The sequence below is a fragment of the Schistocerca piceifrons genome, chromosome 1, assembly GCF_021461385.2.
Source record: "Schistocerca piceifrons isolate TAMUIC-IGC-003096 chromosome 1, iqSchPice1.1, whole genome shotgun sequence".
NCBI classification, from domain to species: domain Eukaryota; kingdom Metazoa; phylum Arthropoda; class Insecta; order Orthoptera; family Acrididae; genus Schistocerca; species Schistocerca piceifrons.
This window is the reverse complement of record NC_060138.1, coordinates 417,166,259-417,189,340: the sequence shown is the minus strand read 5'-3', so window position 1 is coordinate 417,189,340 and position 23,082 is coordinate 417,166,259. Positions and strand designations below refer to the sequence as shown.

General features: G+C 40.9%; 1 protein-coding gene across 1 annotated transcript; it reads left to right on the top strand.

Annotated features, from left to right (window-relative positions):
- Positions 1-698: 698 nt before the first annotated feature.
- Positions 699-20,613, top strand: LOC124788901 (glycine-rich protein DOT1-like). The gene is made up of 2 exons (XM_047256186.1): positions 699-825; positions 18,706-20,613. The coding sequence occupies exons 1-2, from the start codon at positions 714-716 to the stop codon at positions 19,854-19,856; spliced, it is 1,263 nt and encodes a 420-aa protein (XP_047112142.1). The 5' UTR covers positions 699-713; the 3' UTR covers positions 19,857-20,613.
- The last annotated feature ends 2,469 nt before the right edge of the window (positions 20,614-23,082 follow it).

Genomic DNA, 23,082 nt, shown 5'->3' with positions numbered 1-23,082 from the left:
GACTGAAGCGCCTAGAACTGCTCGGCCACAACGGCCGGCATTATTGTTATTATTATTATTATTATTATTATTATTATTATTATCAGGAATATTACTGTGTTGTGCATGTGAAATTTTCTTAAATTTAATTGAACCATCTAGGATTCAAAACTTTTATTTATAATTACAATTCCTGATCCCACCGAATGAACATAGTATACAAACATTTCTTTCAGCCAACGAATAAAAGAATGTGGACTTAAAGACTGGAAACTGTGGTTAGTATGTTCTCCATCGCTTTGTGGCTGACGAAAAAAATTGTTTCAGTTGCTCGTAGAAGACGGCGAATAATATTTCTTATTTCCTGTTACTAACCCGCCGCTCCACAAGACTTCCAATACTTCGTTGTTCGTTGTGCTGCCTACTGCAACAGTCACTTTTCCTGTCAGCAAAGAAACGGTTGTGCGACTGAGGTCACCCTCGTGCTAACGGCCTTTAATGTCCACAGATCGTGCAATTCGCGGAACCTGTGTTTATGTGTGAAATGCTCGTCGCAGGAAGCGTGTCACGCAGGCAAGTAGGTGGCTTCCTGCTCCGGAGGAATTCCGCTAACCGCGAGGGTCAGGTCTGCGCGGCTGTTCCGGTGGGTCCATGACGTCACCGGGCGGACGCGGCGCCCATCTCTTATACGCGGCTCGGGAAGGCGAAGTTGGCAGACGCTAACCGGCTGCGGCATGGCCAGCACATTCGCGTGTCTGCTTCTGCTGCTGGCGGCCGGCCGTGAGGCTCACAGCTTCCCACAACCCTCTCTGCACCTGCTGGGCGGAGGAGGCGGACTCTTCGGAGGTAAGTTTCGCATTAGCCTGCTTCCTTCTGTGCGTAAACACTATCATTTGTCGTCTGTTCTCCTCCCATTGTTTCTGTTGGCTCTGTACTGGTGTAAGACGACAAATTTTCTTTCACTTAGTCAGCATTCTCTAGACTGTCTTATATCCAACAGAATTGTCTATTTGTTGCATTATCTTCGCCTGCAGAATGATATTACTTACTTTGATATAAAATAGATCTGAATATTAGGCTTGGAATGTATCCTGGGAAATTCATTGCACACGAATATATTTAGCTTTCATTTGTCAGTTGTGAGTCTACATTAACGTTAGATTACCTATGGTAACATACAGATTTGTATAAACAGGTAAATCCCCAACGCCTAAACCCTGCATAATAATTGACAGAAACGGCAGAGGGTTCTGCTGTATTCTTACTATGCAAACAAGTCGTAACCCGCCAAGTAATTATGAAACCGTTAGAAATTCGACACAAGAACTATTGCATTAAGAGCTGTTTCGAACACGTAGCGTTAGTGGCAGCAAGACTATTTTAGTTCTAACCCCATGCGGTATCAGGACTTCTTTTCTGATTGTTACTGCCGTTTCTCTGTTGATGATGCCTTGTGAGAAAAAAGTGCAGCACTTTAGTCCTCCTTCCTCGTTAATCTGTAGATCTCCGCAGGTCTCGCCAGGTGTAAACGTCAGTTGATGCCAAGGCCACCTACCCTGCAAAAGGACAGGGCTATGGCTTGTAATGCACCATGGAGTTGAATTCACACTCTTCGGTTTGGATAGTGTTTCACATTATTTACCGTTCACGCATTAATGTCATCGAAACGTACCATCCATAGATGGCCTCAGTTTGAAAAACTAGTTTACTACAACATTAATCTGTGACTTTTATATGAGCCGGCCGCGGTGGACGAGCGGTTATAGGCGCTTCAGTCCGGAACCGCGCGACTGCTGCGGTCGCAGGTTCGAATCCTGCCTCGGGCATGGATGTGTGTGATGTCCTTAGGTTAGTTAGGTTCTAGGGGACTGATGACCTCAGATGTTGAGTCCCATAGTGCTCAGGCCCATTTGAACCATTTGAACTTTTATATGGAATCCAGCTGTGTTAGGTACTTGATGGGGCCACGTTATTTCCTTGAAATATTGCGTCCATAGACAACAACATTCTATTTTAGTTCTAAAATTAAAACCAGTTTCCGGAATAAGTCTAGTAAAAATACTACCACATATAAGCACTGCGCATATTACTCTTCGGTAGTCTGAAAATCACGCTCCGTTTTTAGTTACAGTATAGAGTCACTGTATACCCAGCGCTATCTTACATAAGTAGAACTACATTGCTTTCTGTCTATAAGAACTTCCAGGCGAACTTGCTCTACACACTAAGAAACTATACACCTCAGTCTAAAGACTGCTTCATCGGGTACTATTTCCTGCTTATATTTCAGTTTCTCGGAAACCCAAAATCAAAATTACGATGACTGACAATTTCTTTGCTTCTGTTAGAAGGCCACATAACATATCACTACAGTATATTCACTTGGCATGTTTCTCTTGTAGCTGCACCGCTGTCTTCTACAGAAAAATTTGTTCCTCTTACCCCACATTCTTTCTGTTGAAGTTATGAAAATTTTGAGACGTGCAAACTACAAACGATAGGAAGTTCATATGTATAACGCGAAGTTTGTTCAAAAAGTTAGTCGCACTATTGAGAAAACGCATGTCCTTCAAAACTGTTTTGGTTATGACATTGTTAACGGAAGTAACTGAAACCTTGTCATTTTTGTTCCTCGTGATATTACAATAATATCTAATACTATACCTCAAATGTATTTCAGAATAATGCAGAAGTAAGGACTTCTGTAAATGGGGTAATAATGACAGGTCCCAGAAAGTAACTCTTAAAGAAAATAGGCTAATAAGAACAACTTGGAAGAAATTATAACTTTAAAAATACGTGACACTGCGTCAACAGAAAATAACATAGTATTTAAAATACCTCTAGTAAAAATAATGTACTGCATTAACGCTTGAAAATACCGAAATACTGAAAGTTACCATAGGCGTGCTATACACAGTATGAGTACATACCATACTTAAAAACTTTGAAATAATAATCTAAAACGTTTTAGCCACATCACGACAGCGAAATATTTAGCCACATGAGAATCGAATGCTGAAGAAATCGGCGCCCCCGTTGAAACAGAAATACACGTCGACATTGATGTCATTTTTTTCTTTATCTTTCTGGTTTGGCGCCGCCCGCCACGATTTCTCTTCATCACAAAGTTGCATCTAGACTCTAGACCTTGATTATTTATTATATTATTTCAGTCTCTGTCTTGGGTTAAAGTTTTTGCCCACCGGATGTCATTTCCTAGTGGCTTTACACTCTTCCTTTCACCCTGACCCTTCTTTTAGTCGTGCATTTCAACATACGGTCCTTTATTCGCCAGTTTTTGGAATACCTTCTCGTTTAAGTTTCAGCAGCCTTCTGTAACACCACATCATAAAGGATTTGATTCTCTTATTTTCCGATTTTTCCACAATCCACTTAAAGCCCCCCAACCGAAAGCTAAATACCTGCAAACACTGCAATATACGTACTTATCATTCTCACCGTATTATTTCGTTGCGCCCATTCTCCACTAATGTTTAGGAGAGTGATCCTTAAACTGAACATTGATTTGAAGAATGTGTTCCTTTTGTAAGCACACTTCTTTTGGATGTATTGTGTCGTTTCCTTCCTCCGACACCCCGTTCACCTAACAAAAATTGTGTGTACATACTATTCGAATTATACTATGTGATCAAAAGTATATGGACACCACCAAAAACAGACATTTTTCATATTAGATGCATTGTGCTGCCACATACTGCCAGGTACTCCATATCAGCGTCCTCAGTAGTCATTAGACATCATGAGAGAGCAGAATGGGGCGCTCAGCGGAACTCACTGACTTCGAACATGCTCAGGTGATTGGGTGTTACTTGTGTCATACGTCTGTACGCGAGATTTCCACACTCCTAATCATCCCTAGGACCACTGTTTCCGATGTGATAGTGAAGTGGAATCGCGAAGGAACACGTACAGCACAAAAGCGTACAGGTCGACCTCGTCTGTTGACTGACGGAGACCGCCGACTGTTGAAGAGGCTCGTAATGTGTAATAGGCAGGCAGACATATATCCAGACCATCACACAGGAATTCCACATGGTGCGAAAACTTGGATTTCCTGGTCGAGCAGCTGCTCATAAGCCACACATCGCGGCGGTAAATGCCAAACAACGCCTCGCTTGGTGCAAGAGCGTAAACATTGGAAGATTGAACAGTGGAAAAACGTTGTGTGGAGTGACGAATCACGGTACACAATGTGGCGGTCCGATAGCATGGTGTGGGTATGTCGAATGCCCGGTGAACGTCATCTGCCAGCGTGTGTAGTCCCAACAGTAAAATTCGGAGGTGATTGTGTTATGGTGTGGTCGTATTTTTCATGGAAAATTGTTTGTTGGTTTGCGTGGCACCATCACAGCACAGACCTATATTGATGTTTTTAGCACCTTCTTGCTTCCCACTGTTGAAGAGCAATTCGGGGATGGCGATCACAAACTTGTAAGTCATTTTCAGACAGGTGTCCGGGTAGTTTTGATCACATAGCGTATGATTCGAACTAAAACACTGTTGGTGTCTTCCAAGCAAACAGAGGTGTTCCAGGGACGAAGTTCAACTATCCTTTGGAGAAAATCATACGAACAGCTCTCAAACGTAGTATTACTATCTCGGCTTTTTTCAAAACACGCACCAAGGCAAAGCGTTGCCTATAAGCCGAAGAAAAGGGAATACGGCAGTGTTAACGATCGTAAACATTCGCTAGAGATCAAGTGTGTCATGTTATTCTTTTTTTCTTGAATGTGAATCTATTTTAAGTAAGAGAAATAATCCAGGGAGAGAAGGTAGATTGCAGCACATATCTAGCAAGTCAAAGACTTTACTGTGTTACACACACTAACAAATACATATCCACATTAGGCGTTCATATTTTTATTTGCTCCCAGAAAGAAATAAAAAATATCTACAACCTCCATAAATTTATTCATTTATTTATTTGAAGTCAAAGCAAATGCAGGACATTAAAACCACTCATAAATTTTACCGGTTTGTAACTGCTTTAGCCCATTCCTAAATCGCTGGGATTTGGCTGAAAAAAGCCGATCTGTACATGGACTATCCTACCTACATTCTATCAGTCCCTCCAGATGATGCGTATCTGAACGTCATGGTTTCCGAATCCGCTTACCATCCCCAACAAGAATCTTTTACCAGGTCATCTCATTTCTCCTCATCTTTGCCCCCTTTGAACACTTCAGTATATCTTATACTTCCCACAAACTAGACACCAAAAACGTATTTCCTCCCCTCCCCCATGATCACAAATCCTGGTGTACTGCCATCCATATCAACACGTCCAATCCATTCTATACTCTTTATATTCCCTCTCAGCGCACTTTTAGCAGATTACAACTCAATCTTAACGAAATCTGCCCTGACATTTATCCCTCCCGTCAGATTCAGGCCAATCTTCCCTATGCCTTTTCGACTTCATGGTTTCCCCCTTTCCGTATTCCTCCCTTTTCTTTCGTCCTCTTGATCCTGAACTGGTTCCCATACTAGCTATGTTCCCCCAAACCCTATGTTTTCCTACCAGACATCTTCCCTAATTATACTTATCCCAAGAACCAAACCTTCACGAACCTAGTAGCGCCATAAGCACATTAATTACCCCAATGGAACAATCCTTCCCTGTTCTTCTTACATCTCCTAAATACAAGTCTCTCTCAACAAGTGGTAGTGAAGTGTTATATAGTGGAGCGTTCGTTTCTACTTTCTCGCAACTCATTGTTTTTAAATACTGTACAATGTCTTCTTGAGTGCAATTTTTAAATATTATCAATGAAATGTGTCCTTTCATGTATCTTAAACTCCTTTCGTGTATCTTAAACCATCTGTGCATGTTTCATTCTTTTAAAAGTTATTACAATTTTTTGTATATTTACGACTCTTTTGTCTGAGGAGGGGAGTACTATTCCCCACTGGGACGAAGGAGTGATACACCAATGAAGCACAAAACGGAATGTGGGCTGTACATCAAATAGCTCACCCTAATAACTCGCTTAGAAAATGAAAAGTAACATATACAAGTCCAGTGCAACATAATTGCATCGTAGTTCAGAGTCTTGTCAGTGAACTAAAAGGTACAATAATTTAATACTTCAGGTGACAATGATTTTAACATATACCTTTTTGAGCTGCCAACAACAGTTTGATAGAAATTCGACCTCGAAGAAATATGTATTTACTTTTATTTCTACTAAACATGATCGCTAAATACGCTTTTCATCGTTTCGGTTTCGGTCACACACTGGTCATCTTCAGAAGCTCTAAGTATTAACAAGGGCATCTTCCGGATTAGCCCTCTACGAGTTGCTTCATACTTACATCAATTTCCTAAAATAATACGGCGCAATTCACAAAAAAAAGTCCAAAGAAATCGCCTTTGTAGGTTAGAAAATTTTTGAGAGCTATTAAGTAGGAAAAAATTACGTTTTACTTAAACATTTGTCGGTTTCTGAATGCCAACCTTACAGGTTTAGTGACTGAGATGTCATTGGTTCGCTTCTCGCTAGTAGCAAACTCTTTTATTTTCATTTATATTCTAGATTTACTGTCAAATGGAAATGTGAATTAACATATAAAATAAATTAAACTCTGATACAGATAAACGTTAAAGGCTAAATGAAAAAAAATATATACACATTAATGCTGTTTAGTCTCTAGTTAAAAAAACTTATTTTGTTTTCTATTTCATGTTTCGCTTTTTTGTACCAAATTTTAATCTATCTCGAATACTTGCATTTTCAAGCAATTAATAATTAAAAATTAGAGGATTTCATTCTTATTAAAAATATGATTCACTATTTTTTAATTAGGAATCGTGTTTCTTAAGATCCGTTTTTTAAAATAAAAATAAAACATTTACTGCTGTCGAGGATCGACTTTGTGACGTCTTCATCACAAGGCTAGTACGTGCGCAATTTTTTTAACTAAATATTTTACTTTAGCGAAATACAATAAAATACAATTTATTCAGCTACCAATGAATCTTTTAATGTGCTGCAAATTTTTTGTAATTAAAGACGTTCGAAAATTTTCTAATCTATAAAGGTGATTTTTTTCCCAGTTCGTTTGAAGATTTCTTATTGGCTTGGCAAATTGATGTCCGGACACTGACGTTCAAATTCTGTAAGTACGAACAAAATGGAAGACTGCAGAACCGTCCTCACGGTCTTTGTTAGGCGGCCTTAAGCTTTCTGAAGTCAATCAATTTATGGTCAAAATCGGTCACGATGAAATGCATGATGTGGGATTATATCTAGAAGAAATAAAAAAAATTGTATAATTAATACGAGAAACTTTTTTCAATAGGCGAGATGACTTTTTTCTAAAAAGTGGAATTATTAATGATATTTCCATGGGAATAAGATTCTCTATTTTGCTTTGTTACACGATCGTACTTGTGTGTAACACATTCTTCCAAACAATACATTTATCTTACGAGTGCCTCGAATCTGTAAACTTTTTTTTCTTTTTTGCCCCGTACTGAAAAGCACGAGATACTACATCCTAATCACGTAAGGACGAAAAATAATTACTATGATCTGAGAAATTAAGGTAACCTTACGGAAACACCTCACGAAGCAAGGATGGAAGACGCGGATTTATTGTCTTGCAGATAACGAGATCGTTAGAGACGAAGTACAAGTCTTGAATGAAGAAGACAGAGACAGAGATCGGCTGAGTACTTTGAAAAAGAGACCATTCCGGCATTATACTTAATCTATTTAGGGAAATCACCAAAAACTGAAATGTGGATGCCGGGACATGGATCGTAATCCCGCTACCCCATTGTGAAAGTCATTCCTTAAGCTCTGCGTCACCTTGCTCTGTACAAATAAAGAATAGATTAGCTAAAATGTCATGTGGAATGATCAAATAATTAGTAGAACACGCACAGAAGGAAAACAATCCTGAAAGGAGATTCATACATACTAATATTAATGACTCTATCTACCCTCAGTTAACCGAGCTGACTGCCGACGCTGAGACTGTTTCGGATGGCTGTGTACCCGTATCTAACAATTTGTCACATATTCCACGAATATATCAGTTTCTTTTTTTTTTTATTAGAGTCGTAAACATAAGATCCACGTCCAGTGAGCCAGATGTTAAGGCAGTGGACTCCTGTTCGCAAGAAATGGGGTACAAACCTGCGGAAAAGAATTAGCGACTTGGTGGACAATGTGAATAGTAACCTGATACTTTTTACTGATGAAGCACTTGTCTGCAATGATCAAAAAAAAGAAGCACAAATATCCGACGAAATCTTTATATGATTTCAAAGCGCTACAAAGACTGACAACATGTTCGAAACGTTCAGGAATATAATATTGTGCAGCTCATGAAACACATCAACGTAGAATCCTGCGGATTAAATATCAGTGAGTCAGCTCATACAGACACCATGGTGCAGCAGTTTATGAAAATATGAAATGGAATGATCACGTGGACATTAGGAGATGGCAGACGTCTCGACAACGGTAGGAAACTGAAAAAAGCGGTCAGTAAACAAGAACAGTGCTCATTCACATTCGTGAAAGCTTTCATAAAATATTACTGAAATGAGTGGGACCCATACCAAATACGATTAATATGTGGTATTGAAGGTGTACAAAGAAGGGTTGTACAGATGGTAGTGAGTAAAGTTCTCATCGATGAAAACTGATAAAATATGAAACATATCCACACAGAAATACTGAAGAAAACCGACGAAGAAACTGCTAGAAAGAAAAAAGAAGAGGAAAAGAATCGTTATTGTGGCTGACTGTCATGCGGTGGACCTAGGTTCGATTCCCGGTACTACCAGGGATTTTTCCTTGTTTGATGGACTGGGGCGGGACTCATGATGCCAATTGAGAAGCTGTTTGAATGAGAAGTAGCGGCTCCAAGGTCTGCAAAACAGATAACGGCCGGGAGAGTGTCTTGATTTAGGTTTTCCGTGATTTCCCTCAATCACTCCAGGCAAATGCCGGGATGGTTCCTTTGAAAGGGCACGGCCGACTTCCTTCCCCGTTCTTCCCTAATCTAATGAGACCGATGACCTCGCTGTTTGGTCTCTTCCCCCAAACAATCCAATCCAATCCGGGAGAGCGTTGTGCTGACGCCACGCCCCTCCACATGGCGCCATTGGCTAAGGCTGACACGACGTTTGGTCGGTCCCGATCGGCCTATCTGCAGTAAGAACGCTATAGGATGAAGGCCTCTTTTTGATTTTTCCACGTAATGTGGTCGTCAGTGATCCGAACAAGCGCTGTTATTACGTGTAACGTAATTAGTGACCTTTCGTTAGAAAGTGTTCTCGGTGCTTTCTATCTCTTGGAATCCATCAAACAATTTCCTCGTTCCATCGAACATATATACAGCTGTCTAGAGGTAAAGCCATTTTCTTTTTATTTTCATTCCAGTCGTAATTACGTCATTTCAGCTGTCCTGTTCCTTGATCCATTGGTCTATTTCCTGTCCTTCCTAGTAATTCCCAACAAGCTTGTCTTTATTGATCACTGGAGAACAGTCAGTTTTTGAATGTTTCCCGCATTAAAAGATAATGTCGCACTGTTATAAATCTAAACTGGCAATACACACTGAACTTTCTTTCTCCGACAAGTGTAATACTTATTTTGAAAATGCTATTTATTTTATCAGAAATATTGCTTGCCATTTTTCTCGTGTTACTGTCTTTTCCTTTTCATCCAATCGTCTATTCAAATTGCCTTAAAAATACTTATCTACTAGACCTGTGACTTTGTTATTAATTTTACTATTCCCCTTTAGACGTGTTGCCTATACATTACTTTAGTCCTATCAGAGTCAATTTTCAGACCTGCTTTCAAACTTTATTAGTTCCTGCCATTTGCTGTTGACGTTTGTGTATAGCCGTATGTAAGGCAAGTCTGGTCCTTTCCTGATTAGAATCATTTTTTCCTTTTTTCATACGATATCAATCTTCGAATGCTTGTATAATTTTCTTTTATTATTACTTTCTTTATCATAGGCCATCTTAAATAATGTAATGTGGTTTCTACCTAACGTAAATATCTGTTTCGTTTCCTAAGTAATGTCATTGTTTTCAATAGTTTCTCCTGTTAAACTTTCACCATATCTTCTGATATTTCTTCGATAATTTCTTGGAATATAGTTATTTAGTTCGAAATATATTGTCATGTTCATATTAATTTTCGCCTTCTATTTTCTCTTAACTTATTCAGTTTTACATCTTCGTTTATACACGGTGTTTCCGTAAGAGCGTGCAAAAATTTAACAGGACATAAAGGATGATCCACTAAACAAGTTGAGGTAGGAAACCTGGGTCGGAGATGGCCGCTAAGCAGATAATAGGAATAAAACTACATTACTGTGCACTTTTTAATTTACATTAGTTGCAGTTAACTGCAAATACCATCATTGACGCAATGAACGAGCCATTGTACTTTATCTTACAAAATGTGCTGAAACTGACGGCTATCAACCTCAATGCAAGCGTGACGAGCAAGATTCTGACGCCCCCTGATGTTTTTGGAATCACATCACAGGCAACTACAGTTCTGCTAACTAATTCCATCACCATACCCACTGCGATCTCATACACAAGTGACTTTAGATATCCCCATAGGAAATAATCAAGGGGATCTCGCAGGCCCCTTCCAATCTAACAACCAGGAAATACAACACTGAGATTGTTGCGAACATCCACACTGAAGTGAGACGGTGCACCGTCATGTTGTATCCACATGCTCCTACGAACAGCCAAGGGGAGATTGTAAATACGATACAGCAGACACACCTTATGGACAAGGAAAGTAAACAAATCTGCATCATGACTTCCTAGTAATTAGACTCGTCCTCCTTGTTTCCTTACAGAATGTACACGTAAATAAACAGCACAGTACGAGTAAACTTGTACTCATGTTAGGTGAAATAATCTGGAAAACAGTAATGCTAGACAAATTTGTTGACAAGTTTACTTCAATACCTCCTTAAGCCGCCTTCTTCGACCCCTGGTTCCCTACCTCAAATTGTTCAGTGGAGCATTCTCTATGTCCTGTTATATTTTTGCACACTCTTACGGAAATACCCTGTATTATCTTCCTTATTATGGCAAACTATTTCGCTGTTTGCTCCTTTGTGTGTGTTTAGAAGCTTTATTGCATAAAATATTAAACTTCTAGCGTAATTTATGTTGGTACACCATCCTGTTTTTAAAAAAATTCTCATAATCTACAATTCTGACTTGTTCCGTCATGTTCCTGTTTCTTTCAGTATTTGTGTCTACTTTTAATCTGCATCATATGAAGTAATGATCACTTACGATTATAAAGTGGTTTAGGACCTACACAGCGTCATTTCTGCTTGATGAAATACAGAGAGTGTCATTTATAGTTGCATTTGGTACTTGAGAAATCCATTTCTTATTCCTCTGGGAGTTGTTGTTTTCTAAAGGTTCGCTTCTGTCAGTTTAGATTCGATTCTTTTAACTTTTCTATTGCGCCAAGAAACTTTCTTTATTTATTGACCTACTCTCACATGAAAATTCTCTCATATATTTTTTAAGTGAGATTACCTGTCATTTATCTGTTTCTACAGTCTCCGAAGAGATCTTTTGCCCCATCATCAGAATAGTTGGTGTATGGCCTTGAATGATTTCCATAGTACATTTTTATTTTTAAAACAAGTCACGCTTCTCTGTTTGAGATTCCCAGTATTTATAATAATGGTTCTAATTTTCTTAGTTATAATAAAAGCTACACCTGGATTTCTCCCTTACACTGTTCCTCTGCAATAAAATTCATGTCCCGATTGCATTAAATCATCGCTGTTTCGCCATTCTTGTGATAACCTCACCACACTCCATTCGGTATTTTTCAGATCCCCTTACAACTACATTTGCCATCATCAGACCCTCGGATTCTGCATTTTTTGACACCTAATGTAGAGCAGTAGATGCAACCGATTTTCTACGAAACGGCTTCGTCGAAAATTTACCTGGCCGTACTGTGTCCTAAAGTAATTTCCGAGTTTTTCATTTCTTCACTCTCAATATTCCTTCATCCGGTTCGGAATGCCGACGTCCTATAGCTGGAGTGTTGCAGCAAAGTCCACGCGAGTCCTGCCAGTGCTGCAACAGTATAAACTCTGGCCATGTGATTCTAAGACCTAGAGCATTTCATCAACACAACTAGTATGCATACTGACTACATACTAGCATGTAGCCCATATGTGTACTGCTATTTAGCAGTCTTCCGTATCACATGCATCCCACCATGAGTAAGGCAAAGAGTACGTAGTATACTGTCACCCAAGCGACAGCAATTTTTGGGATCTGGTCTCCTAAAGATCTAAGCGGCACATTGTAGTAGACTTTATTTATACCTATAACGCATACAAAACTGAGCAGACTACTTATTTACGTGAAAAAGAAACACGACCAAGGGAAATAACCTGAACCACACCGTTGTCTATAGTATTTCAAGAAAATAATATCATGAATTATTATGAAAACATTCTACAAGTGTACTTAAGTTCTTACACTACCGATTAAGACGTCTCCATCACATCAATAGTAATTTCCCACCGTTTTCAATTAAAGCTAGTTTTTTAGTTTTCAAATAACCAAAATATTTTCACAGAAACTTGCCTGCATAGTTAGAAAGACGTCGAAAACCACGTAGCGTCTGAAATATACGAACAGTCCCTCAGAGTTAACATGTTAATGGTAACACCACATTCTTTAATATCAGATTTGCTATTTATTTAAAGTCAACAGTGATAAGTAGTACGTTATTAAATAGTCGTCATACGAACACTATCACGGAAATCAACATGAGTCTTCAACGTTCATACAGAAATATTATTGACAGACACATGTAGCAGAATGGTGCTAGTGAATGACCCACAGAATAATGCCAATGGCTTAAATATCAAGTGGAACTCTGAGTCTGTTTACTGTTCATACCCGCACAAGCTGCTTTGTGGCTACACGCCGCTTACTATGCTAACATGGCAAAAAATGTACTTAGTATTTTCAATTTGTGCGAAACAAAGTATTAAGCGTTAGGCTACAAATTAACATGCAATAAAAGAGTTATCAGCACTTAATGCTAAGAAGTAATAAAAATGTTTAATAAGTATCTTCGGTGTATGCATGTGTGTGTGTGTGTGTGTGTGTGTGTGTGTGTGTGTGTGTACATGTAAACTGTTGTCTACTAATTCACTGCTTCAACTACACTGGCCCTTGGATAAATTCGTGGGTAAAAGTCTGAAATTTTTATCAAATAACCGAAAGGAGTTTTATTCCTGTGATTTGTTATTGATTAAGCAGGTCAGCCCAGTCGATGCCTTATTTCTTGCTGGGTCATTTCTTCACTTTACTTAAAGAAAATTATTGTAGCAGAGTATGTACGGTAAGTAAAATAATATATTTGAAATATCAGATTTGCGTGCAGCCGGTAGCGTGCGTCTTCGTACACTATGAATCCGAAACTTGGGGGTATTTATTCTAGAGTGTGAATTTTCACTAAGTAAGTGAAGATATAACTGTAAGTCAAATTACAATAAATGTAATGAAATAATAGAATGGTGAGGGAAAATCTGTCATTGTCTAGAATGTCTGTCCGAATCGATGCACCAAGCGACAGATATTTTCAGCATGAATCTGGCCATTACCATAGTTATAATTAAAGTGCAGTTGCTCAGGTTATCGTATGACAGCGAAAGTAGATAGATATTCTAATGTGTTAATGTGGAACTAATTTATGCTGGAAGAATTAGTTCAAATTTTGGCCACCAGGTGCAAATCTCGCACTGTGAAAGCAAAAAAGACGAACAAAATATTTCTATATATAATGGCTTAGGAATTGGAGGTGAAGACAAAGGTTGAAACAAGTGAAAAAGATACCTTGTTGATTTTATTACAAACAGTCCTTTACACAATTTGTTCAACATGTACACTAGAGACGCCGACGAGATGCTGCATCCGTAAAACGCCAAAATCAACAGTTCCAGTGGAACCTGAGCAAAGTGTTCCTGTATACTAGCATTCAGATCAGATAGAGGACGAACAGTCCCTTATAAACGTATTCTGCTAACTATTTCTAGAACCAAAAGTCACAAAGATTCAGATCAAGTGATCTCAAAGGCCTTGCGTCTGGAAAAACCTCCACATGCAGCACGTTTATGGAAGGTTGCATTAAGCAGAACTTTAAACTTGGCGAGAGACATGAGGTGTGCCCCAGCCTGTATGAAAACAGTGGTTTCCACACGGTTGCGCTCTTCCATAGCAGGATCACATGTTGTACATAAAGTCTCGATAACGTGCAGACGTCACGGTACAGCTGACAGGGCTCTCGCTGTGTCCTCTTCAGAGAGCAACATACCGAGAATATAGATGCTTGTGAGTTCTCACCACACTCTCACGCCGGCCAGAGTGGCCGAGCGGTTCTAGGCGCTACAGTCTGGAGCCGCGCGACCGCTATGGTCGCAGGTTCAAATCCTGCCTCGGGCATGGATGTGTGTGCTGTCATTAGATTAGTTAGGTTTAAGTAGTTCTAAGTTCTAGGGGACTGATGACCTTAGAAGTTAAGTCCCACATGGCTTAGAGCCATTTAGCCACACTCTCACATACGCGCATAACATGCTGTGTAATAGTACCCCAAATTCGGCAGTTCTGTATACTCACTGCACCCTGCAGTGTAAAACGTGCTTCGTCATTCCATAGAATATTGCCCGGGCACATGTTGTCAACTTCGAGCCATGACAGAAATCGATGAGCAAATTCAGAACGCTGCTGCTGTTTGTGAGATTTCAGTTGCTGCACCGTCTGGATCTTGATCAGATACCAATGTAGAATAGACTACAAAACTTTCCGTACTGTTGACCATTTCAGCTTCTGACAAATCTTTATCAGGCAGATTAATAAGAGTTCCAGAATTGTCCTCAACTGAACCTCCCGAAATGTTCTTCTTTAAGTTATCGAACTACTTCTGTCTATTTACTGATATTTCTACACTAACTTCCATAGTTTTGAATGTCAGACCTTCAATCTTATTCCAGTCATTACTAATGGAAATTGAAATGAGCGTTTGGCATCATTAGCCGGGAGGCTCCTTACGGGGAAGGTCCGGCCGCCTTGGTGCAGGTCTTATTACAGTCGACGCCACATTGGGCGACCTGCGTGCCGGATGGGGATGAAATGATGATGAAAACAACAAAACACCCAGACCCTGAGCGGAGAAAATCCCCGACCCAGCCGGGAATCGAACCCAAGCCCCTTAGGACGGCAGTCCGTCACGCTGACCATTCAGTTATCAGGGCGGACAGCATTACTAATAACCAAGTGGAGATGAAAAAGCTTACTGCTAGTTTCCGTCAGTGCTGGTCGCGTCTAATGAATCCTCTCCCGTAACATCGCAGATTCCATACGATTGTAAATACAATGAGCCTGAGCCGAGCGAAACAGCCTCTTCGCCACAACGGGCGTTGCAGACTGCCAGCAAGAGGTCAGCCAGATGGTATCGCTATGTACGTGACACTTTCGTAGTATGTACACACGGAGCAGAGGACTTGGATCCCTTCCTGAAACATTTAAACAGCATTAATCCAAAAATCCAGTTTACTACGGAGACGGAGAGTAATAGGCAACTGAATTTTCTGAATGTGTCTGTGATTAAACGTCGGGACGGAACGTTTGGCCATAAAGTGTATAGATAGGCGATGTATACTAATCGTCATCTGCATAAAGATTCAAACCACCACCCTTGACGAAAAAGAGGTGTAATACGAGTAAAAACCTTGGTAGATGAGGCGTAGAAAAACTGTGAACCTGTTAATTTAAAAGATGAAATTTAAGACCTACGGTCGACCTTCGTGAAGAATGCCTATTCTAGAAAGGAGATAGATCGAGCACTGCGCTCTAGGCAGAGAATCAGGAACAATGACGAACAGGAGCCGCCCAGCGGCAGGGATTTTCTTCCGTTCATTAGCAAGGTCACAGATCGCATTGGGAAAGTGTTAAGCAAATATGGAGTGAAAACCATTTTCTCACCCATCAGGAAAATAAAAGAATATTTAAAATAGACAAAAGATGCACGACATCCTTTGGCTACACCGGGGGTATATAAAATTCCGTGTAGTTGTGGACAGATTTATATCGGTACCACAAAGAGAAGTGTTTACACCCGTCTTGTTGAATATACTACGAATTGCCGCTTGGGTCACACGGATGAATCGGCCGTAGCAGAACATGTTTTCCAGGAAGGTAATCTTGAAATAAAATTCAGTGAGACGAGCGTCATATCTAAAACCTCGCATTATTATGTGCACATGTATAGTGAGGCTATCGAGATTGATAAACAGCGTAATAATTTTAACAGGAAAGAGGAAGCTGTTGAAATGGATAAAATTGGTATGTCAGCGTTGCACCGGAAGCGTGACGATCGATTAATTTCAATCGGGAATGTTGGGATTACCAGAGACAGTCTCTTATCCGACGCTACGTGATGGACAGTGGCGTCCTCTGCATTACCTACATAATCAGCGCTTCCTCATGTTCCGTTTGCAGTTCGCCGCTGTACCTCGGAGGATGTCTCCCGCAGTCGGAGACGAAGCGTCTGGGGAGAGTTTTATACATCAACCACGGCCTATCAACCCGGAAGTTTTATGTGAAGACAATATCCGCCGTGGAAGCCTACATTGTATGATAAAACAGTTTTGTTTCGCTTTAGTACATTCACAAAGGATAATATATACTTAATGGAAGTGATGAGGAGGACTTTATGGTTAAAAAAATGCATTTATGACGAAGAAAAACATTTTGATCAATGTACGTGTAACTACAGATGCCAGAAAATCTTTTGCAAAATCATTTGTATGGTGTATACTACTCTATAGAAGAGAAAGTTGGATCCTTGATAAATTTCAAAGGATTCGACTTGATGTTGCTGAAATGTGAACATGGCGGAAAATGACAAGAACGAGCTGGAGGGAACGAATAACCAACCTGGAAGTCTTGAAGGAATTGAACAAAGAGAGAAGATCATTAAGAAGTCAAAAACAGAAAAATACAATTCATTGGATATGTAACCAAATATAACAACTTCAGCATTAAAGCGCTTGACTGGAAAGCAGAGATCGTGGGGTTGAATTCCGGTCAGATATTGGATTTTTCAGTTTGTGTTTTAACCTAGACTTCAATTCTTAAGGATGTGAGGATTCGTCAGAAATGGCACATGGTTGGAATTCTACATTGAACTATAGGTCCCCTTTCTCCAGTTAAATAACTGGGGTAGGCTAGGGACATGCAAGTCACCAAAGTGACGTCCAGTTTAAAAACTTGCATCGGGCCAGTGAGCCATATGACATTATTATTATTATTATTATTATTATTATTATTATTATTATTATTATTACTGTTATTATTACTCATGAAGGTAAAGAAAGGAAGACAGAGGACAGGATATGACAATTAAATGGAACATAAATGAACAACAACTGACGAAATAGAGTGGTGGCATCACCTAGGTATTAGTCTTTAGAATATGTATGGACAATTTTTGTTGTTACGCCATTTCCAAACGGTGTTTCTTGTGCGTGCCATAAGCCGGTGGCTCGACAGTCCGGTGCCTTGTACACAGTTCACGTCAACTATCGCTTGAAAGTGGCATCATAGCCTAAAACGACAAGGTGAGCAGTCAATAGAGGAAACCAAATAATAATTACAACCGAAGAAACGTTGCCATCTCGAACAAACTACGCGAATCATAAAAGCGATGTCAAGAATTTATTGAGCAGTTTAATTATGAGAAAAGGTGTTTCGTATACTGCAAGATTTATGATTTTTTTAACTCCGTTAGTAGCTGTGGTTACTTCCATGTGAGATATTCAAATCTCTTGGAAACATTCCGTAAACACTAAACTAGTATTTTTGTGGTAACAATTTTAAATTTTTTTATGTACGTGAACGAATATCTGTTTTTAGAAATAGGTTCCATAGCTACATGGCCTTATTTTATCTGTTTATGTTTCATTCTTTACTATCAACTTTGGGCTCGTAGAAATGAACGAAAGAAAGACAATCAAAACAAAACAAATTTCAAAAAATCGGTAAAATGTATAATAAAGTTATTTGTCTAATAGTAAGAAATAAAAATGATTATAGAAACATTGGACACGCCTCATCTGTTGTAGATAATTTCGAGCATCGTCCAAAGTCACATCAAATTTTTTCCTAATCTATTTTATTTCTTACTTTTAGATAAATCATGTCACAAAAGATTTGGCCTATTGTTTGAAAATATTTTTTTTTATTTTCAAGTTTTCTTCAGAATTGAGAATTCATTTGGTTTCCTAGTATCCACTGTTCTCGAAATGTCCGAATGTCCGAATTTATAAATTTATTCGAAGGAAACCTTTTTGGCTGTTAACTATCACACCACTTTTACTTTTCGTACGCAACGTAGAGAGGCCTCGAAGAAATTAACTTTTTGGTACTTCGTCTACAAGCTAGTAGCAGCCATTCGTGAAATATTTCAATTTTCCCGCAGGTCACTGAGATTTTCTTAACTGCCCTGACTACTTTCAAGCATTTATATATGGTTTTGCTAAACTAGACCTCGTAGTGGTCAATAACGCGTTACCATACCCAGAAGAATTTCGCGTTAGCTGACTCTGGCCGCGGAAGCCTTCATATTTGTATAATTTTTCTTGTTTCTGTTGCAGGTCGGTCCCAAGGAGGTGGCCTATTGTCAGGAATACTCAACTCTACCGTGAACAAGGTTCTGAAGCCTCTGAACGTGCTCGGCAATGGTGGGTCGAGTTCCTCCAGCAACAGTTTTGGCGCTGGCGCCACGCTGCCGTTCGGCATATCGGTCGGGTTTACAGGGTCCACATCCAACGCCAACGCTGGAGGACAAGGCATTCCTGTTGGGCAAGGAGGCGCGGGTGAAGTTCCATTTGGTGGAGACAGCCATGGTATCAGCGGTGGTCAAGGGGAAAGCAACTCCAACGCTGGAGGAGGTTTTGGCCACGAAGGAGGCCACGCTGTAGTTGGTAACGGTGGCAGTAGCTCCTCGTCCAGCCAGGCAGAGAGTGGAAGTGTTGCAGGGAGCGGTGCCCACGGAGGCAGCAGGCCACCTGCTACCGACGCAGGAATTCAGGAAATCATCCGACCATCAGGAGGTGGTGGACAGTCTGGTACAGGTAGTTCAAGCCAGGCCAACAGCGAAAGTGCTGCAAATAGTGGCACAGTCGGAGGCAACAGACCAAATCCTGTGGACACTGGCATTCAGGAAGTCTTTGGACCAGCACCAGGAAGCTCCAGCCAGGCCAATAGTGAGAGTGCTGCTAGTAGCGGTAATGTTGGAGGACATGCTCCTAGTCCTATCGATGAAGGCATTCTCGACGTTTTTGGACCTGGCCCAGGAAATGGAGGGCAGTTTGGTGGCAGTAGTGCTAGCCAGAGCAATAGTGAGAGTGCCGCTAACAGCGGTACTGTTGGAGACCACTCTCCTAGTCCTGTCGACGAAGGAATTCACGACGTTTTTGGACCTGGAGCTGGAAGTGGAGGACAGTTTGCTAGTGGTGGTTCCAGCCAAGCCAATAGTGAGAGCACCGCTGGTACTGGCACTCATGGAGTCAGTACGCCTAGTCCGGTCGACATTGGCATCCAGGAAGTGTTCGGAAATGGAGGAGCAGGAAGTGGTGGAGAAGGTTCCGAGGCAAAGAGATCAACCCCCGACTATGCCCACAACGGAAGCGCTGCAGCTGCGACGCCAGATCCTGTCGACTTAGCCATTCAGGAAGTCTTCGGCGCTGCACCTTCAGGAAAAAGTGCTTCTGCAGCATCTGACAAACCACCTGTTTTCACTTAGAGTAGCTTTGGCTTCGCAACAAAATCACTGTTTTCAGCCTCCATTTGGGTCGGAAGATCACTATGTTAGTTTCCAGTAAACCATTGCTGTCCTGTTTGCTTGAAAGCTACGACGAAGCAGTTTCTCCTGGGCATTGCAATTAAGGCAGCTCCTACCGACGTTGCACGTGACGAATCAATAATGAACGACCAGTGGCAGCCAAAAATTACCTTGTGATGAGTAAAATGTTCTAAAGGATGTAACATATACTCAGACTGGAAACTGTCCATACAATGCGTTGGAGATGTCACGCATAATCTCCCGTTACTACTTCGAAAGAGTAGTGAGATCACTTATGAGTTTCATATTACATAGTTGTCTTATCTATGGTAACAAGACCGTATTACTCCATAAGGGTTGACTTCATGTGTCGAAGAACGGTTGTTATGTTTTTCCTTTGTCAAACTGAATTAACAAGTATTTACAAATACACACATCCATCCCTTGTAAGACCATAGTTCTACTTTGCATAATTTCCTACAAGAATGTAATGAAGTCAGTAAAACAATTCAGTTAACAAAGACGTTAGAACATTTATATGCAACATATGCCTGATTCCGTCCTTGAAGCTGCAATAGAGCGTTTTAATCCTGTTTAGTGCCATAAGATGGTTTACAACAGCCAAATACTTCAAGATGTATCTTCATCTTTAAGAACATGCAACATAGCGTGTACTGAGTAAATGTTAATATTTTGCAATAAAACTTCATAAAATAAACACACACCTTGAAGTCATTGTATTTCGTTCCTTTTACAATATGCATTTATTTTCCGCCATGATGTTTCAAAACTTAACTTGAAGGTCAAGGAAACGTACATCACAACACTGCTTGCGTAACAGCGGCTGATGCCGTCAAGTTGTCGCAATTACGCGACCGTGCACTCGCCTCTCCACTCTCGATCGTTTATTTCGTCTAGCGAGTTAGCCGCAGGCTGGATGCTGCCAAGGAGCGTGCACGTCCCCTTCCGCTTCAGGATTACGGCTAGTTTTTGCAATAAGAATACAACATTCACTCAGGTAGGATTTGCAGCGATGTATGTTCAACCAGCGATCGGTAAGTGCGATGACTGATTTATCTGCAGGAAACGTGATACATGTTCCGTAGAAACACTACTTATTTTCTCCGAAACAATGGCTTTACAAGGGTGATCTTTTCTAACAAACTGTGTTCATAACACAATGGAGGATTTCACGACCTTCATTGACTTCAAAAACTTCCGAGCTGACAGGTCGCGGTCAATGTATGAAATTATTCAAGAACGTTTCGTCCCCATCTGCGGGAGCCATCTTCAAAAATAAATCGGTAACTGCTTGAAATTTCGATGTAGCTGCCGATTTATCTCTGAAGATGTCACCCGCAGATGCGGATAAAATGTTTCTTCACGTCTATTACGGTCTCCGAGGCCAGAAGTGTTGACCGAAGACCTTATAGATTTGTCGTACGCATCGGGCGAGGCTACGTATGAGATCAAAGTTCACATTTACGATGCCTTTTTAATTATTTCTTAAATAGAAGGAAAAGAAAAAAATCGACAGCGGCATCATGCAGTGAATGAAGAAGGTTACGAGGCAAAATACCCCCCTTATATGACAGGAGGTGCTGCACGGCTATGGCAGTACGGCGCCGTCATTAGTCTCCATCCGACGCCAGAGTACAGTTTGTGTGTCCTGTGACCACACGCGTCTGCCATTCTGAAGGAGGCGGTCCTACATATCGTCGGTGGGCGCATTCAGCGTAATGGTTTCTGGTCATGGTATCTGCAGCACGAAAGTACCCGTGACTTCTCTAACACTAACGTTTTAGATGCGCTCCCCCGGCTTTACCTTTTCGATTCTGTGTCGTACTTGAGTTACCACAGATTGTCGCCCGGAACGGTCTGTAGAAGCAACGCGGTATCACTACACACCATGTCGGTAAGTCTCCAAAAATTCTTTCATCGTATTTTGTTGCTGTTTAGAAGTCAGGTCGTAAGGCATCAACCGTAATTACATTTAACGCTTGACCAACTTGTCATCGTGTGTCTTCCTGTTTTTTACACGTCTTCCATGCTGTCCTGACCGTCTCGGAAATGATTTTGAGAGGCATATACACTCTTTTCAGATAAAAGTACTATTTTCATACACCTGGGGCAGCTTCTCGTGACACACCTTCCCTTTCGCCCAAGTCTGAAGCACTGATTCACGTTCGTGGATTGCGCCGTTTCGTCCGTAACAACGTCTGAGTTCTATAATGCGTACACAGCGACTATTGCAGGGACTGGATAAAAATATGGAAACACCAAAAATACAACACAATACCATTAGCACTCAAAACACCTTCCATTCGTCTCATAATGGATAAGTATAGGTCCTCTACGGTTTTCGAGCAAAGTACTTGCAACTTTAGGTAACGGTGATGGAGGTGGATAGCGATTACGCACACTTCTCTCCAAAGCACGCCACAAAGTCTCAATAATATTGGGATCTGGTGATCACGGTGGGCACGAGAGATGCTACAGTTCATCGTGGTGCTCACAAAACAAGTCCTGGGCGATGCCAGTCGTGTGAACAAGAGCCCTATCGTCCTGGAACACAGCATCATCAAGTGTGAAATGAGACTCACCCGACCATCCACAGCCCACGTTTTGTGGCTTGGACAACGAGTTTTCCTCTAACGGGCATTTGCGTTACACGTGGGTGGTTTTACGATTCCAGATCGCCCTACAACCGCCTGCTTATGGAGAGCTACCTTCGTGTCTTTCTGGTACTGAGAGAGTTCGAGAGTACGGCATTCAGTTCGGCAATGACTTCTGCAACCGTCGTGTTCTCATTTTTCGTAACAATCTTCTTCAGTCACACATCCCCACCCGCGCTGTGAGTTAGCGGATAACGTTTTCCCTCTTACCCTGTACTCGGTATAAACCTTCGGCGGAGCCTCTTGAAACACTTCGGCTCCCATCGGCTACAGAAGCTCCCACCGTTCGAGCATCAACAGATTTTCCATGTTCGAAATCACTTATCTCCGGCATAAAGCACTCACACCTACACCGAATATTGTTCTGACGACGACTGATACTTGCGACATATTTCGGAAACTGTACAGACGTCGTTTGTGGCCAAATACAACAGCGCAACCTGAATTTATGTGTCTGTGTGTGAATTGCTAAGGCACCAAACTGCTGAGACCATCGGTCCCTAGAATAACAC

Excerpts from the sequence above, each read along its gene's own strand:
- LOC124788901 (XM_047256186.1), top strand. The coding sequence starts at position 714 with ATGGCCAGCACATTCGCGTGTCTGCTTCTGCTGCTGGCGGCCGGCCGT. Across the intron at positions 826-18,705 it reads AGGAGGCGGACTCTTCGGAG|GTCGGTCCCAAGGAGGTGGC; the intron begins GTAAGTTTCGCA and ends TTTCTGTTGCAG.